The sequence below is a fragment of the Zonotrichia albicollis genome, chromosome Z, assembly GCF_047830755.1.
Source record: "Zonotrichia albicollis isolate bZonAlb1 chromosome Z, bZonAlb1.hap1, whole genome shotgun sequence".
Lineage (NCBI taxonomy): Eukaryota > Metazoa > Chordata > Aves > Passeriformes > Passerellidae > Zonotrichia > Zonotrichia albicollis.
In genome coordinates this window covers 4,402,588-4,423,009 of record NC_133860.1, presented here as the reverse complement: position 1 = coordinate 4,423,009, position 20,422 = coordinate 4,402,588, and the positions used below count along the sequence as shown (strand labels likewise).

At 37.0% G+C, this 20,422-nt stretch overlaps 1 protein-coding gene across 5 annotated transcripts in view; it reads right to left on the bottom strand.

Moving 5' to 3' along the window:
- Positions 1-20,422, bottom strand: part of MCTP1 (multiple C2 and transmembrane domain containing 1) — a 216,245-nt gene that overhangs the window by 122,601 nt on the left and 73,222 nt on the right. For 4 of the 5 annotated variants that reach the window (XM_014268925.3, XM_074532482.1, XM_014268929.3 and 1 more), the window contains exons 6-8: positions 18,458-18,496; positions 8,099-8,269; positions 6,512-6,642 (exon numbers count right to left, since the gene is read on the bottom strand). In XM_014268925.3, coding sequence (XP_014124400.1) covers positions 6,512-6,642; positions 8,099-8,269; positions 18,458-18,496 — 341 coding nt within the window. The remainder of the gene's footprint in view (positions 1-6,511; positions 6,643-8,098; positions 8,270-18,457; positions 18,497-20,422) is intronic. The other variant, XM_014268926.3, reaches the window with a different exon arrangement.

The following is a 20,422-nucleotide window of genomic DNA, read 5'->3' as shown; positions in this document are numbered from 1 at the left end:
TATCTCTTCTTGATCTTTCTTTTGATATGCTAAGCACCTTCAGCTCCCTATACATTTCCTAGGAACATATCTCCTACAGCCCTCAAATGACTTTTTTGTAACTTTTCTGATCCAGTGAAATTCTCCTGCATCCTTTTTAAAGTGTGGAAGGCAGAACTATATGTAGTATTTTATTATCAGCATGTCTAACAGGTAAAAATCACCTCCCCTCTTTAGTTCTAACAGAACCTGGAATGTAAGACTGTGTTGGCACCCTGGTGAAATATTCTTGCTAATGAATGAATTACAAAGGTAGCGACATGACATAGAAGGCCTCTTAAAAGCCAGGTGGCCAGGCAAGTGAGAGACAGCAGATAGTGGAATCGTTTTCTCACATGACAAAATAAAGCATAAAAGAGGAACTGGCACAATCCTAAGTGATAGGGACAGAAAAGCACCACTTGGCTACAAACCAGGCAACTTAATTACCATCATGACTTGTTCAGGAACACAGATTTTTAACTCCACTGTGATCCAGGTCTATGCTGCTCCAAAGGATGCCAAGGAGAGGAAACTGTGTGATTCCACAATTAGAACTGAGCTGGACACACATCAGAAGCAGCAAGGCATGAACTGCTACAATTTGTGAGACTCCATACCCTTTATGAGCAGATTAAAATGTTCCCGTAAAACCAAGAAACAAAAGGAGAGGGGAAATTTTGCAAAGCACTAGCAGAAAATGACACATCTCAGAAACACTGAGTGTTGACTGCAGTAATGTGAATTTCTTAGAGGAATCGGAGCGTGGCATTTTTAACTGTAAAGATAATGAGAAAGAAATTAAATTATGGACTGCACATGATGCTTATGGTAAGTGGTTGATAGAGGTGTTAGATTGAAAATCAGGGAAGCTCCCAAAGGGGTAGGAGACAGTATCTCAGCTAAGTAGGACATTGACTAAGGATGAGAGTGGTGCTTAGCTGGGGAAGCTGGAGACGATCCCTGGGCAGCTGGGAGAGGAGACCTCAGCAGGACTTGAAGAACAGTGCTGTCAGTTGCCATGTAGCAACACATGGAAGGCAGGAAAAAGCCCTGCAGTTTGGGTTAAGTCAGTCATGGTAACAGAAATATGAGAGCTCTATGAAATACTATTTTACCAGTCACCAAGCAATGCCTGAATACAGAATTACTGTTTATTGCTTGCTGAAAGAAATACAGTCCGTGCTACAATAACCTGCTGATGGATTTTGAAATGACAGATTAATTTTTTCCTAAGCATAGTTCTTCACTATAAAATTACAGATTTACTTTTGGTATTGCACAGGCAGAAATTACTTACAATTGGTTTCTGATGTGATATTTCCTAGATTGTCCCCATGGCACAACCACATACTACAGACTGTTAGTTCTGTTACTGGTGCAATTTCTCTGCAGCAAAATTAACACTTTCATCTGCTAAATCAGTCTATTGCTTTGATAAATATTATGTCTCCCTACATAGTTCTTTCCTCACTAGTTGGCCCAAGAAATTTTGCAAGAGTTTTCACACAACTGCAATCTGTGTCTTTCATATATCGTCACAAAACCCTATTTGCACTCTTCACTGTTTTCTACACACTGTCATGCTCCTCATGTCTAAACTGGCCATTCCATATTTCCTTCTCCCTTCCTCTTATTTTGCCACTCTTCCAGAAGTAGACTTCCATATGTGAGAAGACAGAGGGTCAGAAGAAGGATTCATAAACAGCCCAGATTGCATGGAGCATTCTGTATCTCAGCATACGTTGGAGAATGCTATCAATTTTGTGTCAGAATATGACAATAACAACTGTCAGTAAGAGTTGTAAATAATAAAGTATCTGGTAAGAGAAAGTTACTGAAGATTTGTGTGCAAAAACTGAAACTCTTTTGGCTTTCTAGCAGAACAGAAAGAACACTACTAACTCCGCATTAGTAGAGTGAAGACGCGCTGAGATAGGAATAAATAAGCTATGGAATACCTAAAGGCAAAATTTTGAGACACAGTATTACATCTATCTCCTTTTGACAACAATCAGAAATGGAGATGGCTTGGCACATCACAGATTTTTCAAAGGCAGACCTGGCAGTAGCATTTTTAGATTTTAATGCTTCAGACATAACCCTAATTTTACATCAAGAAATGCATCTGTAAATAATTTTTCTTTAGTCGTCATGTATAACCAACAAACCATTATACATACAGACTACTGGTTGTGTGCTTTTCGCTGTTTGCACAGAATTGCTGTGACTCATGTGCAGAGAGTTCAAGTCAAAATTACAACAGCATATTGACCATTATGTTTACATTTTTAATATAATACATCTATTCAAAGTTCCACATGAACAAATTTTCAAACTGCAATGCAAAAACCACTTTTGAAAGACCAGCATAATAAAGTACTATTTCTATTTCCAGAAGAAGCCATCTTGTTTACAGAGTTTTGAAAAATTGAGAAAACGTCAAGACTCTGCAACTTTAACATTAACATGGACTTCACAAATACTATTCAAAACCTTCTTCCTGGGCAACAGAAAATTGCCAATATTTCAATATAAATCACAGCCTCCACAGCACCTCTAGAAAAAGATCTGGGAAGAAACACAGTAGCATTTTTAGAGTCCTTCACCCAGCTTTATATGCATGTTGGAGTATTCACATACAATTCAGTTCCCTATGATAATGCTCAGTCCCCCACAGCAAAATTACAAAAACATCAGTGAGGGAAGAAAAATCCCAAACCATAAATAATTTATAATTTTGTATTTTTAAAATGAAATCTCACTTTAATTTAGAAATTCGATATCATATTCCCATGCTTTCAGACCAATCAGAGAATCATGGCTGCACATCATTTGTATTTATGTACACCTGAAAACCACTCTATGGTTGTGTTACCACAAAAAAACAGTAAACAGACAAGGCATAGCAGATTACGTATTATAAACTTAAATAAGTAATGTTTAGTATTTTAACTTTTGTATTTCATAACATGAATGCTCACAAAATCAATCTATTTGCATCAATATTTAGCGAGATTATGGGAAATGCCACTTTCCTATAGATAAAATTAATACACAGCCTTAATGAATTTGCTACATACAAGGTCTTCTCTTCTTAATTTGCATCAAATGGGAAAAAAGACAATAGCATCTATAAATACTTATGAAAATAGATATAGATGAAGTCAGCAGTAATTTCCTGGCACAAAATAAATGCAAAAGTCAATGTCATTGTAAAGATAAATGTGCATTTTTCCTAACAATTAATAATGCTATAAATCCTGCTGCACTGGATTGCAAATAACTTCAGCTGGATAAAATTGCATGACATGGGATTTACTTATTCTCTGTGTTCACAGAAACAACTTGTTCTCTGACAGCACTCATTCTTGGCAATTTATTGCACTTGTCAGCAGCCCATTTGTTCAGATTAGTGCTATGCATAAAGGTGTAACAGTCATGAGGATTTATTAACTGATTATCGTAAAGGTGACAGTCAGAATTGCCTTCAAAAACATAAATGATAAGAAAGCTAAATAATTACATGATGATTAAAATCACCTTCATTTTGATCTTAGTATTACCTACATAAACTTAGTGCAGTATGTTTTTAATCACAGGAGCATACTGACTCAACATAGTACATAAATTATTTGCTCATAGCAAAAACGTGAATATTAAATATATTCACACTGCAAAATACTTACACATATGTATTTCTACTTATCAGATGAAGCAATAACTAATGCCACTTATGCAAGTCTATACCTTTCTTTAAATGCAAGAAGATGGCCCATGTGGCTTTAGTTCCTGGTGCCTTCCATAAAGAGAACTCTAGACCTCATTTTTTGGTCCTGGAATGTTGATTGTTTTTTAAAAAACTGTATTCAGAAGGATGGGAGAATTTACCTCCTGTAAAATGCATCTCAGTTCTAGTCAAGTATAGTGTTTTCTCACATGAATCTGCACATGATTTGAAATATATTTTCCTCAAAGCTCTACATGAGGTCTTTTCCCAGGCTTTTGAAATACTGAAATACTGAAAGAAACACTGAATTGGTTGTAAGGTTTGGGGCTTTTTAGAATATTCTGAGACGGAAGTTCACAAGGTGCTACAACCTTTAAACTCTCATGGAGAATGCACACAATTGAAATTCAAATGTATTTTATAAACAAAATGCTCCAAGTTAAGAACGGAAATCAACCAGTCAGCATTTCATTTCAGACACTGCCATATTGAACATGCTGGGGCATCAAGATGAAGACAGAGTTGCATGCTACTTCTGTGACAGACGTCTCCTTTCACTTTTCTGAACTAGGATGTCATGCTGTCACTCACCCTCTTAACACCTTCCTCCCTCTCACAGGCACATCTTACAAGCCATCCCTTCCACTTCCATCTTCACCACCTCAAAACCAAAATCTCACTTCCATATCCTCAACCTTCTCGGACGTCTTTGCTGTATTTTTCTGCCCTCAGAAATGGATTGCAAGCCCAACTCCTTGCATCAGTGCTACCATGTCAGATTCCCAGCTTTCACCTGCCCTTATTGCACTGCAGCCTAACAAGGACAATAATATACAAGGGCCACAGAAGCCAATGTTCTTGATTTCCCACCTTTATTTCACAAAAGTGCAGCTGAGACATGGTATCATACTGGGAGAGCTTACAGCATTCTGGTTTGGAATAGAATTTGCATGTAATGGAGCTTAGCACAGAAAAAAACAGAGGTTTTCTGTGCTGTTTTCCAGGAAGATCCTGGAATTTTTCCCTTCTACTTTCCACCTGGGAAACTTTTTCTCAGTTTGGTTAGTTCTTCAATTTAGTGTGCCTTCTCCCTAGGCATATTTTGTCCAGGCAGGACATCTACAAGAAAGAGTTGTTTTCATTTGCATTTAATAGAAATATTCTTATATAACATTACAGCTGCTGCTTGCACATTATTCAAGCAAGCAGGAAGATCTCAGCAAGATGAAATGGATTATCCTTCATTCTTGAGCAATAGTAGAATGCTACCAGGAAGTCTTTTGTTTCCCTCCTACAGCCTCATTATCATGTCTTCTGGAACGTGAATCAAGATATTCAACTTATTATGTGTATCTTGAAAGCCACAGAGCCTTAGTCATGGCACACGATTCAGTTGTGCTTTTGAAAACTAATACACACTTACCATAACACATGCACAGAGCAAGTCTGTAGTGTGTGCACCAAAATATTTCCAGCTTTTAGGGACAGCCTTGAAAGGAGAAACTGGGGAAGAGGGGTCAGCATTAAGTGGAGCTGTCAGGTGTTGGTGATTTTTATCTGCAGTGACTGGAAAAGAATATCAGGGAGGGGGAATATTAAGACCTATTTTCATATTCAGATTGAGCTTGACAAATGACAGTTTTTCAAGGAAATCTCCTTGGAGAAGAATTTTTTTGCAGGCTACATTACCCGAGATACAGTACCAACAGAAGGTGAACTGAGAGAGTGTCTGCAAGGACAAACTGAAGAGGGATTATATGTACACTGACAGAGGGGTCAAAAAAATCAAGAGCAGCAAGATTTCAGCAAGTGGTGCTTGGAAGATGATGCTCTGAAAAATCACTCATGAAAACTTAGAATCTCACCAGATTTTCCTAAGAATGTTAGAATGAAAAAGAAAACTGGAATAATTTCCCAAGGTATATAACATGTTGACATAGGACTAAATTAGTACATTACTTCAGAAAAATACTGATAGTTATCATACCATAATAAGTGAAAGTGGTAGTGAAACCACTGCCGATCAAAACAGTGAAAATATACAGGATTAATAATTATTAATTATTAACTCTATTATTATGACTGCGTGGCTATCAAGGAAAATATGAAGTAAACAAATATCTGAGCTTTCCAAACAGCACCTACTTTGTAGTAGCTATAAGCCCAAGACATTTTTTCCCCTATCAGCTAACATTCTGTAAAATGGAGCATAGCCATACAAATATAAGCTATTTCTTGAACTCCCAGACAGATTCACTTTTCCTGAATATGAAATATGAAATAGTGAATTCCTGAATATGAAATAGGTGAATGATTCTTTGTCTCAAAATATGTGTGTAGTCCTTCAACTCTATTTTCATTTACCAAAAAAAGATTGGTAGATAAACTTGGTCTTATGCATCAAGTCAAGAGTTATTTGTCCTCCAAACTGGATGTCGCTATATGGAACCTCCTGCACCTTGGTAATTGTTCCAAACAGGGGATTTTTATAGTTGAAAACCTCAGTCTATCAATTGGTAAAAGCTGCCACCTACTGGTCAATAAAAATTATATTACATCATCAATGTAATGAATTACAGCAATGCAGCAAATTGTACTGTAACACTGCAGAAAATCCTCCTCAAACTTAAAAAAAACCCCCAAACAATAAACCAAGAACAAATGGTCATAAGAAACAGTTTCAATGGCAAGACTCATTTTAATCATCCTCTCTCATGGACTTCTCTCCTCCCTATGGACCAAGAGGGCTAAAATTGCACAAACCTGCCAATGAAATCATCCTTTTTGCCAACATCTTTGTCCCACACGGTAATATCAATAATTCCACCTCGTTCTTCATAGAGATGAAAGTCAAACTGCTCCCTCCACTGAGGATTCAAAGTTTTTGGAACAATCTAAAAGGAGAATAAAACGAAAGTTGTATTACATCGCATAGGCATACACTTTCTTAAATTGTAAATTTGATCATTAAAGTCTGTTCAAGAAGCTTCTTTTATCTGCATCAATATCTCAAGCAGTGAGAACTAAAAAACGGTAATTAGGAAAATCTACTAGCCCGTTCTCTCAAGCCTCTCTGACGTAGCAGCAACCTCCAAAATCCTGCAGCTTGTCACCTTCAAAAGCCCCCAGAACAAAGGATTTGTCCTGGGAATGGAGCCATTTCTCTGTAGAAAAATTATGTCCTCTGTGAAGTGACAGTTAGCTATAATGTTTCTGAGCCCAAAGGTAAACTAAGCACCTGCAATGACACATAGATGGTGACTGTAAGTACTTAAATAAACAATTGTATCATGTCCTTTTTTCCCAGCTGCAATAATATTGGGAGAAACACCATACTATGGCTTACTTTCTATGGAGTAAAATTAGTTCACTTCCAAAACTGCATTTTACTTCCTTTCCTTTGAAACGCTGATAAAAGCAGCTTTCTTAATAATTTCAGTCAAAATTTCTGAATTTTCTACCATAATGCAAAAGCAGCATTCACTGTCCTGAGCAAGAACAGAAGACCCCTAATATCTTCCCTATTTAGCAAACACCACTCCCTACAACCACCAGTTCTACCGGCTAGAAAAAAATGAAAATTCAGAAAGGATTATGAAATTTTTTTAATTCACAAAAGCATGACATTTTATTTCTTCTAATCTCAGATTTAGAGGCCCTAATGCAGGCCCAGAGGCCTACAAATATGACAAGAAAATGTTCCTGCCCTCTTCCTCAATTCACCCTAAATCTGGCAGTGATTGTCATGGCCCATGCAGAGAGGAAGGTCATGTGCATGATCAACAGTCACAGCATCTTCCCTAAACAGCAATTTTCAAAATGGCAGGGACCAAGAGAAAAAAAAGTAGCAACAAAGCCAAGCAAGTCTTCACAATAATTACCTCCTCTCTACCTGTGAAGCTCATACATGAAGAAAACTTTAACGAATCTTGTTGTTAAGGACATGAAGAGGAAAGTGAGTTTATGAACATGACATGGTTTGAGACTAGAACAATGCAAAGAGTCCAAGAGGCACCCAGCAGCAAGCCAGGAAGACCCTGTCAGAATCACTCTGTGTCTCCTCCCTGCCATGAATGGCTCCTAACAGTAAATAAAAGCCAACACAGCTCCTGTATGGAACATTAGGTGTGCCCCCCTGCAAACCCACATTTCTCAGTGCTACATATTTTCCCATCTAGAACTACTTTTGTTTACAAAGAAACAAAAAGAAACATTTAAACAAAGCTCCAGGTGCTCTGACAGGTAATTATTACAACAATAAATCTTCATCACCATTAAAAGTCATACAAGCTAAAAACACCAAACAGGAGCAAAGCATTTAAAAAAAATTTTGGTTTCACCTAAAATTACCTTGCTCTTGTACTTCTGATGCCCCAAACGAAACTTGACGTAAGGATCACTGAGCCCATTAGCATCCATCGCCTTAAGTTCACGGCCTTCTATTAAGGTAACACTAACTATCCCTCTCCATAACTGAGACTTTCTGTGCAGGTCTGAGAGACGTAAGCTCTGGGTCTGAAACTTTATGGAAACAAAAGAATAGATTTAGTTAACACAATTCCAAAAATTTCCCCTGTCTTTAATGTTCTATTTCATGTAACTATGAATCTAAAACAACCACTGAAGGAATTTTGAAGCTATTTGACAGCACATATGTAAACCATATTGCAAAGAATTATTTGGAGAGTAATAAAATTGGTGACAATTATGCGGGTAATGTCATACGCTGCTTTTGCAGAAACAAGCAGAACAAATGCTGCCCAAGGAAATGCTCATTTTTAAGAAAGGGATTTCTTTCTGCTTCACTTCTTCCTCTGTTGATAGAATAAAAATAAATATTAGAAAGTCTCTTCTATTAGTAGCATATGATTGAATGAACTTGAACAAACTCCGTGTTTATAAACATAAAGCCCCATTGAGAATATAATCTTGCCTTAGAATAACATAATATAAAACCACCATTATGTATAAAGGAAAAATAATTCAATAAACTCCTCTATCTCTGCCTCTGAAATGATATGGTATTCTCAGAAACATGAATTGCTTACCAGCATGTAAGCTCAAGAGTTTGCAAAGAACAAAACCTCTCTTCAGAACTGTGTAGAGACTTGTGGACTTGTGAACCCTCAGCCACTGATTCTGGGGGTCAAAATCAGATTCACACACACAAACCAGGCAACTACAGTTTTCATCAATGCACTCCACTGGGGGTTTGAGAGCAGGAGGACATAAACTTGCATAACTTAAGATGATTTCCAGTTTGCTCTGAGCTACAATGGGTACAAGGTACCAGAACTGGGGAATCCCTTCGCACTCCTAAGGAAGACAAACGTGTCTTGAGTGCATCCAAGAAGCAATGTTGGTAAGGGCTCTCCCCTCTATTGTGAAACTTTATTCATTAAAGGCTACCTTATCTATAATCAGAACTATAGCTAAACTATATTTAAATTTGAAAATTATTTTCTCTAGGAATCAAAAAAGCAAGTCTGCATGTATAGTCTGCTGTAACTATAACTTCATCATGCAATGTAATTTCAGCAACACAGGCTTTGTGGGCTCAGCAACATTTGTGGGCTCAGCAACCCGCACACATGCAGGTCTTGCATGCCTGGCTTCATCCCTTGCAGACCTCTACTATCTCTGTAAGAGGGTTTCAGTGCAGTTTTTTCATTTTGAGTCTTTTAGATGGTAAACTCAGCTGGATGGCTACAGCCATGCAGGTGCCCAGGACAGGGGTTTTACTCTACTACCCAGAGACAATGATAGAGATTACACAGGATTATTATCACTCTCACCCAAGCTCCAGAGAGAATAGACATGAGAACTGTGGCCACTGGGCTTGGAGCAAATACGATTAACATACTTTTTGCAGTATTTCAAGTATTTTTGGCATGCATTTGTGTTTTCTAATGGTGTTTCCCTTCAAGTAGTGTGGCTATTCCCAAAATATTTCACTATATTTATTAAAGTTTTCTCTTCCTGAAGTGAAGGATTTGATGCAGAGAAACTTCTCATGAACTTGCTGTTTCTACAAAGGCAAACAAGGAACTGTGAGTGGAATAATCTTGAACTTAACCTGCAACATGAAGCAGCAGTGGGACATAAGAAAGCAGATCTTTACAAAAACTAGGGCAGAATTGAGAAAATCAGTTGCCAGAAGAGATTTCATTTATCACTTGGGAGCATTATATAAAATTTTTCTCAGCAGAAATACATCTCTCATTGAGGGCATACAGTCATCACTGTCATTAACTTGATTTGTGAAGAAGTGGTAAATTTTTTATTGCTCCAGTTTTTTTAGAGGGCTTAGAGGAAAAACAAAGACTGGATAATAAATAACTGGCTCTGCCCTGAATACAAGCTGATGAGAGATACAGAAAGAAGACCAGACCTGTTCAGGAAAGTATTTAATACTGGGATATAACCAGTGGTTGAGATTTCTGCAAAGAATATACAGTTCTTGGAGGTGTTTTAAGAGCTGAATGGGTGATGATTTCCAAAAGTCTATCATGAGCCTGCATTTACAACTTTTTTGAAGCAAATCTTAAGCACACTGCATAGCTCTCTTCCTCTTTGTCACTGAGACAGTGAAAAATTTAGAGAGTGTACTTGATCTAAATTCAGTATTTTCAGCAGCTCTTATAATAATTTGCTGCATTAGAGCATCTGCCCCATCATCAAGCAAGGTTTGGTTGTTGTTTTTTTTTTTTCTGACCAGTCAAGAGTTTCATCAGTGGGGGTAATTTCCATACAAGGCAGCAAGGTAAGATCTAGATGACCAAGAAGAGCTGGGTGTAAAATGACAGACAGGAGTTTACAAGAGTCAGGCTGGAGGCTGGTAAACAAGTGTTCATGTGATGCAGGAGGAAGTCCTCCCAGGTCAGAGCCACATCTTGTGCTCAATGACAATCAAAGCTTTATGCAGACCCTAGTGGCATCTTGACTGACAGTGAAGTTCCAGAGACTATGTCTCACCATGCTGGAAGAAAAGCAGCCATCTGCTAAAAAGAGGTATTGATTGGTTGTGGCTGTTTCTTCCTCAAGGTAGTGAATATGGACCACAGTAGTGCTCGTTTCTGTCTTTACTGGTAACATACAGATACATAGAACAGCAAAAGGGAGAGGTGCTGAAAGAGTCAGAGCATAGCTCACCAAAGCTAAAGCTATTGAGATTTCCTGGACATGAAAAGCATAGACTACGTGGCTTTCTCCAGCAAGAGTAACTTCCAGCTGGCACTTTTCTTGTTTCCAAGCAAGACTAAAGGGAATCCAACACACTTTTCTTCCAATCAAAACTACACTTATTCTCAGAAATTACAGATAATTTACTGGCATAACCTCTCTTTTCATACAATGGTTCTTCTGGGAAGAAAAACAGAAAAAGAATGTTGAGATTTCAAATCAAATATCACAAAAAGTTGAGAAAATGGGAAAGACAGACTGATTTCATATTTTAAAGTTCTTTCCTTATGAATTTATTTTCACAGCATGAGATAGGCACATTTCTAGGTACATTTCTGGGTACCTAAAAAATCTGTAAAATTCAGCCCACAGTGAGATACAAATTCAGAAGGGTAACTGTGAGAATAAAACAAAGAAATGAGCATGTGTCTTTCTCAATTTCTCCTGTGAGGGACTCTTTCTCAAGACTTATTCTTAGGCAACTTGTTTCCCTCAGAAAGCACGTAGTGAGTATTGCAGCCTAGAATTCCTCTTGTGCCACAAACATGAAAAAAAAAAAAGAAGAAACTGCACAGCTTTTTATTTGTCTATAAATAGGTGGGAAGTTACAAATTTCATATAAAATGCCACAATTTGGAAAAAAGCAAGATCAAAATCTCAGTCCAAACCATCATTAATGTGAGACTATTGCTTACATAATTCACAGTTTTGTGCCGGATAGAGGCATAGTGACCTGACACATCCTAAAACCCCCAAAGAGAGAGGGTGGTGGAGTCTTTCACGCCAAAGGATGCTCAAAACTACCTGTGAAAGAAAAACCCACCTATTTTCATATCCACACACTGCTTTAATGCTTAAAAACAGCAAGCAAACTCAGCACTTTTGTTATGTGAAAAACACAGCTTTTATTTGTGTTCCACCTATTCTGTGTAAATGTGATGTAGTGAGTGGGCTAGGGGCATCAAGAGAAAAGAATCTTCTGACAGAACTGCACCCTCTGCTAGATGTGATTAATACAACTAGCCAAACACCAGAGCTGAAAGATGATCTAATAAACATGACCTAATGTTCTGCATGCATTCAGGTACTTCTGGGTAACCTTAAAGGACGGGAAATCAATAAGGCTTAGTCAGAATCTGGGCATTGATCCCAGGATAATCAATACCACATTGTTAATGAGCTATTGTTTTTGTCCAAAGAAGAGATGCACTTTGTTGGTATTTTTTAAAATCCCCTTGTATTTTTGTTTATTTTTGGGTAACTAAATGTCCTCTGAAACTTTGGTCCATATCAAGTAGGAGAAACCACACAGATTGTCCTGTCCCAGCCCAATCTCATTTCTTCATTGATCAGGCCTCATGCCCTGTAAAGTACCACCTCTCTCCCTGTCATGTGCTTGTGCAAATAGACTCTGCTTTATTAAATCTCCTCCTTATTACACACACCCATAAAACACACTGCTTCTCAGAGTCCTGGAACAGAATAGACAGAAATAGGAAAGTCTACCACAAACTTATTAATTTTTTAAACAAGCAAATCAATAATGCACTTATATGACCTGCAGAGGCACTTCAACCCAAAAAATAACTTTGGTTTCAAAGCTCAAAAAAAAAAATATCAATCAAGAAATTAGTGAAAAATATAGAAAAGAAAAATACTTCTCTCCACCACTTAACAGAGCACAGATATAGAAATACAGCAAAGTCAATCAAAGTCAGTGTTGCAAATTACTGCTGTAAATTCATGTAAACAGAATTCCTCTCCCCCAGTTTCTAGGATGCTTGCAGAGCTTGGATAAACAACGTAAAATAAAGACTGAGAATTTCAGTAGATACAACTGCTAGCTCTATGCACAAAACAATGAAAAAATCAAGAGACTGTCACATACATTTGCAATGCTTTTCCTATATTAGAACAACAAAAAGTACAACCTGAAAGGTCTATTCTATGTAGTTCCTATACACTGTGTGTCAGAACAGAGTTTGAACTGGATTGAAATATTTTTACATTATCACAATGCAAAATACATAAAGTAATATTTTTAAATATCCCCATATGGTTTTCTGATTATACTAGAGTTCTAAACTTATAAAATCACACATTTAGTATTATATGTAATAGCTGCAAGTTAAGAATGTTAAGAAGTAGACCTTTTTAAACCTTGAGGTCCAGCTGTGTGTTTACTGAACAGCTTTTGGCGAGGGGAAAGGAGGCTGGGGTCAGCCTGTGTCCTCAGTAGGCCTCTACAGGTTCTGAGAGAACACCATGCATTACAAGGAGATTTCTCATTCTCCTTCTACTGTAGGCAAATAGAAATGGAAAAATGGTTCAAATTCATCAGCATTATAGACACTGAGCTACAGAAATGCCTTCAATGAGATCATGATGATTCCTTCTTACTTTTTCCTTATTGTAACTAAGAGAGTTTTCTTAATGGACTGCAATTGATAATTATTGCAATACGAAGTAACGCTTTCCTTAACTTTTTATCAACTAAATTTTAGATTTTAGGCTCTTCTAATTCTAGTTGCAGCTAATAAAAATTTCTACAGTTGAAAAATTTACACTGCCCTACACCCTGAGTGTTTTAACTGCCATGTTAAGTCTGGTTTATGGAATTTGCACCAATAACTGGATACTGCTTCTGTACAGCAATGCTATTGTGACACTACAATATTTGTAATAACAGCTCATACTTTTGCAGCATTCCACATATTTTTGTGGTTTTCTAAACTGAATAATTTGACATTCTATTTAAGTGTACTTGCCAGATGCAGCTCAGGTGTAGTATGATGCAGGCTGTGGCACCCACTATGACTTGGATTTTCTGTAACAGGGTGAAAACATTTATACAGGACAACAGTATGCAGAAGAATTTTGCCAAGAGGCTGTGTGAGCATAATCCTAACTGCCTCCATTCTCTGTCCCTGTAATTCCCCTTGGAAATAGTGGCTGCAACACACGAAAGTCAACAGGTCTCCTAATGATTCTGTTATTGTCTGGGACAGCCAACATCACCACAGTCCCAAAGCTGACATGGACTTGATACACAAAAAGAGTGGCAACCAAAACTTGATGGAAACTTCCCACACTTTTGGAAATGTAGGAATGAAACCCCCATGACAAAATGCTACTCTGCTGTTTTTGTTCTTAATCAGCTGTTATCACTTACACACAATTAATGCACATGTAAGTCTCACCAAACATTTGCATAATTTTTATAATTAGATGTCTAGCAAACAGGCCTATCTATTCTGGCTGTTTTTTACTTCCATTTTTTAGAAGCTTTCCTTCCAGCACTATTTACAGCTGCTAAACTGATATCTAGAACCGCATGGCTTACAAATCACAAATGTTTTTCTCAGTCTTGAAAGATTCTTCAAAGAACTCAAAATGCAGTAATTCTACCATGTATTCTGAAATTCCTTGTAGTTCTGGCTCAGAGATTCTGGTTGGAAGATTGAACCAACTGTAAATTCCTCCAATTAAGAAATATCATACAACTCTATGCTTATGTTTGTCCTTGCAATACTTATACCATGATTTGCTATTTCCAGTTTTATTGTCTTCTCAAGAGGCATCTCATTCCAGTGGAAAAGCATTTTTTTTCAATTTTAAAATAGAAAAAATTATTTTGATATTAGGAAAATGCAAATCGGGAACTACAGAAACGAAGTATTTTGAGTTGGGCATAAAACCATCAGTTTTTAAGATCATAGGTTTTGGAACTTTAGTTTGTGGAACTGGAACACAAATACTTTTGGAAAAGTTTCTAAAATAAATTTTAAAAACAGTCAGCAGTTCAGACCTGAAAGCCACTCATTTAACAATTCCTTCTTGTTTAAAGTGTTTGCAAGTTCTATTTTTCAGTTTAAAAGTACATGCAAAAGCTCCTAAAGCAAAATTAAGGAAATATAGTTATCTAAATGCAAAGAAGAATACTTTAATTCACTTGCTTTAGGCAGTAAATACACTCTTTAATCCCCAGTTGCAACTAATCAGAAGTAGCTTCTCAGTTGTAACTGAGGCCCATGCAAATCTCACAGAGTTCAACAAAGCAAAGTGCAACATTCTGCACCTTGGTCAGGGCTAAAGCAAGCACAATTTCAGGCTTGGCAGAGAATGGAATGAGAGCAGCCCTAAGGGGAAGGTCTTGAGGGGTTTTCTGGATAAGCAGCTAAACATGACCCTCTCATATGTTCCTGCAGCCCAGGACACAGATGGCTCTCTGGGCTGCATCGAGGGAAGTATGGCCAGCAGGTCAAAGAAGGTGATTCCCATCCTGTACTCTATTCTCCTCTGTTGTGACCCCAGTTGAAGTACTGGATCCACCTCTGAGATTCTCAGTATAAGGACATGGACCTACTGGACTGGGTCCAAAGGAGGCCACAGAGATTCTCAGAGAGTGGAGAAGACAGACTGAGAGTTGAGGCTGCTCATCATGGAAAGCATCTGGAGAGAGCTTAGAGCGCTTTCCAGTAAGCAAAGGAGCTACAAAAGAGCTGAAGAGGCACTTTAGACAAGAGGATGGAGTGACAGGACAAGGAGGAATAGCTTCACACTGACAGAAGGTAGCTTGAGACTGAGTATTAAGATGAAATTTTTGACTGTGGGGGTGGTGAGGCACTGGAACAGGTTGTGCAGAAAAGCTGTGGAGGCTCTGAGGCTCTGAGCAACCTGGTCACATGAGATGTGTCCCTGCACGGGGGTGGAACTAGATAGTCTTTGGGTTTGCAACCCAAACCACACTGTGATTTGATGACTTTGGGATGACAATGTATTTTTGTCTTCGTTCATACATGTTGCAAAACATACTAATTGATCTTCATTTCTGGTAAGAATGGACATTTTGTCCTAATTGATCAATGTCACTCAGAAATATATTAATAGTAATTAATTAATAGTGTTAATAGAAACTCATAATATATTAATAGTATAAATTAGAGTATTGTTATATTTTAGTACGTTCTAGTGGTCTCAGTTCTAAACTACCATTGATGATATGAAACAGAAGAAAGGATAAAAGAGAAGAAGACATATTACCTTTTCCTCCAGATTTTACTGGGATGATGTTACTTGAGAAGGCACAGCAGATAAATCTTACCTATATTTTTCCCATAATAAGTTGGCTAAAACTGCTAAACCCCTTGTTTAATCAGTTTATCCTCAAATTAAAGCATTTACAAAGTTTTCCTGGTGTTTCCTTAATGAGTTATTAATCTAAGAAGTTTAACATGGGGTCTGATCATGTTCAAACTCAATTTAATAGCAATTCTTCAACAGATGTGAAAGTGGAAGAAGTAGACACTTACTCAGAAGAAAGCAATTTTCAGTGAAACAGATGTTTCTGACAGAGTTCTCTGTCCATATACTTTGGCTAAAAGATATTGCCTTCACTGAAATAGTTGTAGTCACATAGGCGAACATCGCATGCAGTTCATGAACACAAGCAACACCACAGTGATCTGCATTGCTACACCTTAACTTCAAGTCATCTATGTTACAAAAAAAGGTAGGCTTCAAGGATAAACCTTAAAATCAAAGAACTGTGCCATAACATGTAAAAACATATTAATTTATTAGAGGTGTACATAAAGTCTAGGCAGACCCAAAATTAGATTTAGGAAATTTTATAATGGTATCTTTAAAAATTTCTAATAATCTGCTTTTTTTCTCAGCTCTCAGAAGCACAAGAGAAACATTTCCTGAAGAAGAACAATTTCAAAAAGCGTGCTTTCTCTATTACCTAACAGGGTTATATACCTACATTGAGACACCTTTTATTTTAATCTGCAAATGAAATAAGAGTCCTATTTAATATTGATTACCCTGTACCCCAGAGAACAAGTCTTTTGAATGAATTCTTTGTAAACAGAAGATCTTTTAATTTGTTTTTTCTGAGAGCAAACCAAAGATTTGGAATGCTGGATAGACTCACAAGGCAAATTATCTCCTGTGTTTTAAATTACATACTTCTATATATAAATCACTACAACAGCAATGCATGTAGGATATTGTACATGCATTACACTTCTAGGTTAAAATATTAATTCAGCTAAGACAACCGTAGAAAAAAAATGCAAACTTTAAATCATACATTCACTTTTTGCCAAATATTCTTATATGCCAGTTTGCAAAAATGCCAGCTACTGAATGAAATGCTATCCAACTAATGTAACAAAACAGAACAGGGATAAATAACTCACTTGAAGACCTTTAAAGAATTCCGAGCTCTCACACTGCGCTGTTCATTCAGAATTATTGAAGCTCGCAGTTTTGTCAGTTTGCAATGCAGACAACATGCTACCCAAAACAGTCAGCACATCAGGAGTTAACACATCACCTACATGATGCAAACCAGTTCCACCCCTCAACATTCTCACAGCTCCTCCTTATCTCTTCAGTCTGAGCATCTTAGATATTTCTTGTAGTTACAAGAACCACATGAGAATCAAAAATCTACAAATCTACATCAATTTCACAAAGGAAACAGACTGAGTATTGTCCGGCATCCCAGAAGCAGACTGTGGGAAAAACCCATCCATAACCCAAGAATTATGAATACTGTTCTCTTTTTTGTTTCAAGGTTAAAAATACAAATATGTCTAAGAAGTGCAAATATTTGTCAAATGAGCACCATATACAACACTGTTTATTAATAATCTCCTATTTATAGTTGTGTGTTAATATGCTAGAAGAGTAAATAATTTAACAAAATCAGTGAATCACCCCACATAGCTATTTTTTTTCTCATTTTAACATCTTTACATGGTAAATTCTATTGACTCCACTAGCTCAAGTGTCTGAAAAATTTTAATTCACTCACTTTAGGCAGTAAATACACTCTTTTTAACAACCCAGAGAGAAGAAAAAAGGCAAATATTGGTCGCATTCCACTACAGTCAAACTCTCAGTCTTTCCCTTGTGAAAACAGCACACACTGCTCCATTTTTATCACATCTATAACTCCTAAGAGGGGAAAAGCTTAGAGAGCTCCAAAGAGCTCTGTGGAGTCCACTATTCTCTTGAAAGGCCTGGCTATGACTGCCACCTGCACACAACCAGTGCTAGAGGAAACGTGTCTTCAAGGAGCTTCACTGTGAAAACTTTACACTCAAAAACACAGATCAGTAAGAGAAGTACATAACAGGAAAATAAAAGACACTCTTTGACATGAATTCTTTGTTCACATTAATACAGGAAATTGTTTGCACTTGAGAAATTAAAGGTTTTAGAAAAGGAATCAGGACATGTTGGCCGCTTACAAGAAGTTACTAGATGGCTTCCAGATAGGTTAACCTGCTGTGACAAAGCTGAAAGGTTCTATGATTATATTAAAAGATGAACTATACCATGATGTTATTTAATGAAACAAAAAACGCTGTCGTTAGAACACATTTGGAAGGGCAATAAATCCTGTGCTAAAAGTTTCCAGTCCTATATGGCATGCTTCGCAAGAAATCATAGTTGTTCTAAAAAACAAAACAAAAAACCAACGCCATCACATGCTAAAAGTTACAAAGTTACCTTACTTGATCTTTTCCAACTCTTCCTCATTAGCATTGTCTGAAAATAAAATAGAGCATTTTTATTACCTTTGCTCTGCAAACAGAAAAGGAGGCCAACAGTCTCAAACAGGGCAATTCACATTTAACCACCACTACAACTGCAGCAGCAACATGTACATTCCAGCAACAGACACACAAAAGACTGAAATAAATCCAGACAAGTAGCAGCCCTGTGCATACCCAGGCATACTTTTCTGGGTGGTATGGGTGTCTAATTTCTGGAGACAATGCATTACATAAACTTGTTAGAAAGAAAAGACAGAAAGAACTAGATTAAAAAATGAAAATAAATAATTATGCCATGATAGATAGTGATTTCAATTCTGACTGGTAATTGAATATATATTTATTATTTCATAATAATAAAGTACTCCAACCTTTTTGAATACTACTGCATACCTTACTCACAGGTATAGCCACAAAAGAGAAAATCTGCATGATGCTTTTTTGATGACACAAATCCATTACAAAATCCTTAAAGTTATCACTGCTTGCTCATTTCACAGCAGTAGAAATAGTTCGTTGGTTTGATAATAACATACATAAGAATAGAAAAATAGTTACATCTTCACTCTTTGAAAAAGCCAAATCTCAGTTTTCCTCCCATTATCTAAACAATCTGTAAAACCTTGGCACTTCTAGGAGCCAAAATACACACAACAGATTCCTAATCATTAAATAAAAGAGACATTCTGGTCAAGTAGGTTGTGGAAGGTTTATCTGTAAACACAACTGTTGCTTAAAGCATTTCTGTGGAAATGCAAAGAAATTATTTCATACAACTTAATAAAGTTGAGCAGCCTCTTACTGACACTGAGTAAGAATAAATCAAAGGCCATTAATTTCTATTGAAACCTTCACCATGGAAAACAAACATAATTACAATTTTTTATTAAGTATTTAAAAATACTTGCTTTTTCAGATAATGGAAATAAATTTTGAAACTAAAATATTTTCCTTGCTAAGAAATTAGCAAGGAAATATTTTGGTGAAAAAATTCAAATGATAGAAAATGTGTAGGGGGTTTTATTTCTGAAATACCCAGAGGTTTTTTAAATGGACATAGATTTTTGTGGGAAGAAAAATAACTAGCCACTGAGGAAACTTTTTTAATTGCTATGGACAGTTAAGTCCTAAGCGCACTGCAGTAAGTTAATAATAATTGTTGCACTGTGCCTTTGGAAAATATACTAAATGTTTCATTAAGCTAGAGAATGCCATTTACCTCATTTTTCTAGAAAGGCACGTAAGAATTTGACAGCTTCAGGCTCATGGTAGGCCCTGAAAAAAATCTGAGTTCCTGAGTCCTGTTCAACACAGCACTGCTCCTCCCTTCCTTGTCATTTCTGAATCCTACAAAGCTATAGGTCAGAGCACAAACTCAGCTTCAGACCAGGCTGTGAGCAAGGAACAGAGGAAGTCCTGACAGATTAATTAACTATACAGGTTTAGATTAGATACTAGGAAGAAATTCTTCACTACGAGGGTAGTGAGGCATCGGAATTTGTCAGCCAAGGAAGTTGTGGCTGCCCCATTCCTGCAAGTGTTCCAGGCCAGGTTGGATGGGGCCCTGAGCAACCTGATGTAGAGGAAGAGGTTGAGTGGAACTAAATGATCTTTAAGGTCCCTTCCAAACCAAACCACCCTACGACTCTTTCAACTCTGAGGAGTTCAGAAAGGTACAGCCACGCTTACTGAGTAAATGGCATCATTAGCAGCTAAAGCAGGATAAGCTGAAGCCATAATAACCATCCTCAAAAGCCAATAAAATAAATATATAGCCTAGGGATGATTTACATGGAACTTATTAATCTGAAAATATTCCATGCCCTGAGTCTATTGCTGGAGTTTTTCTCTATTATATTAATGTCCCTCTGACAAATAAATAAATAAACAATGCAACATATGATTTAAGACAGCAAGC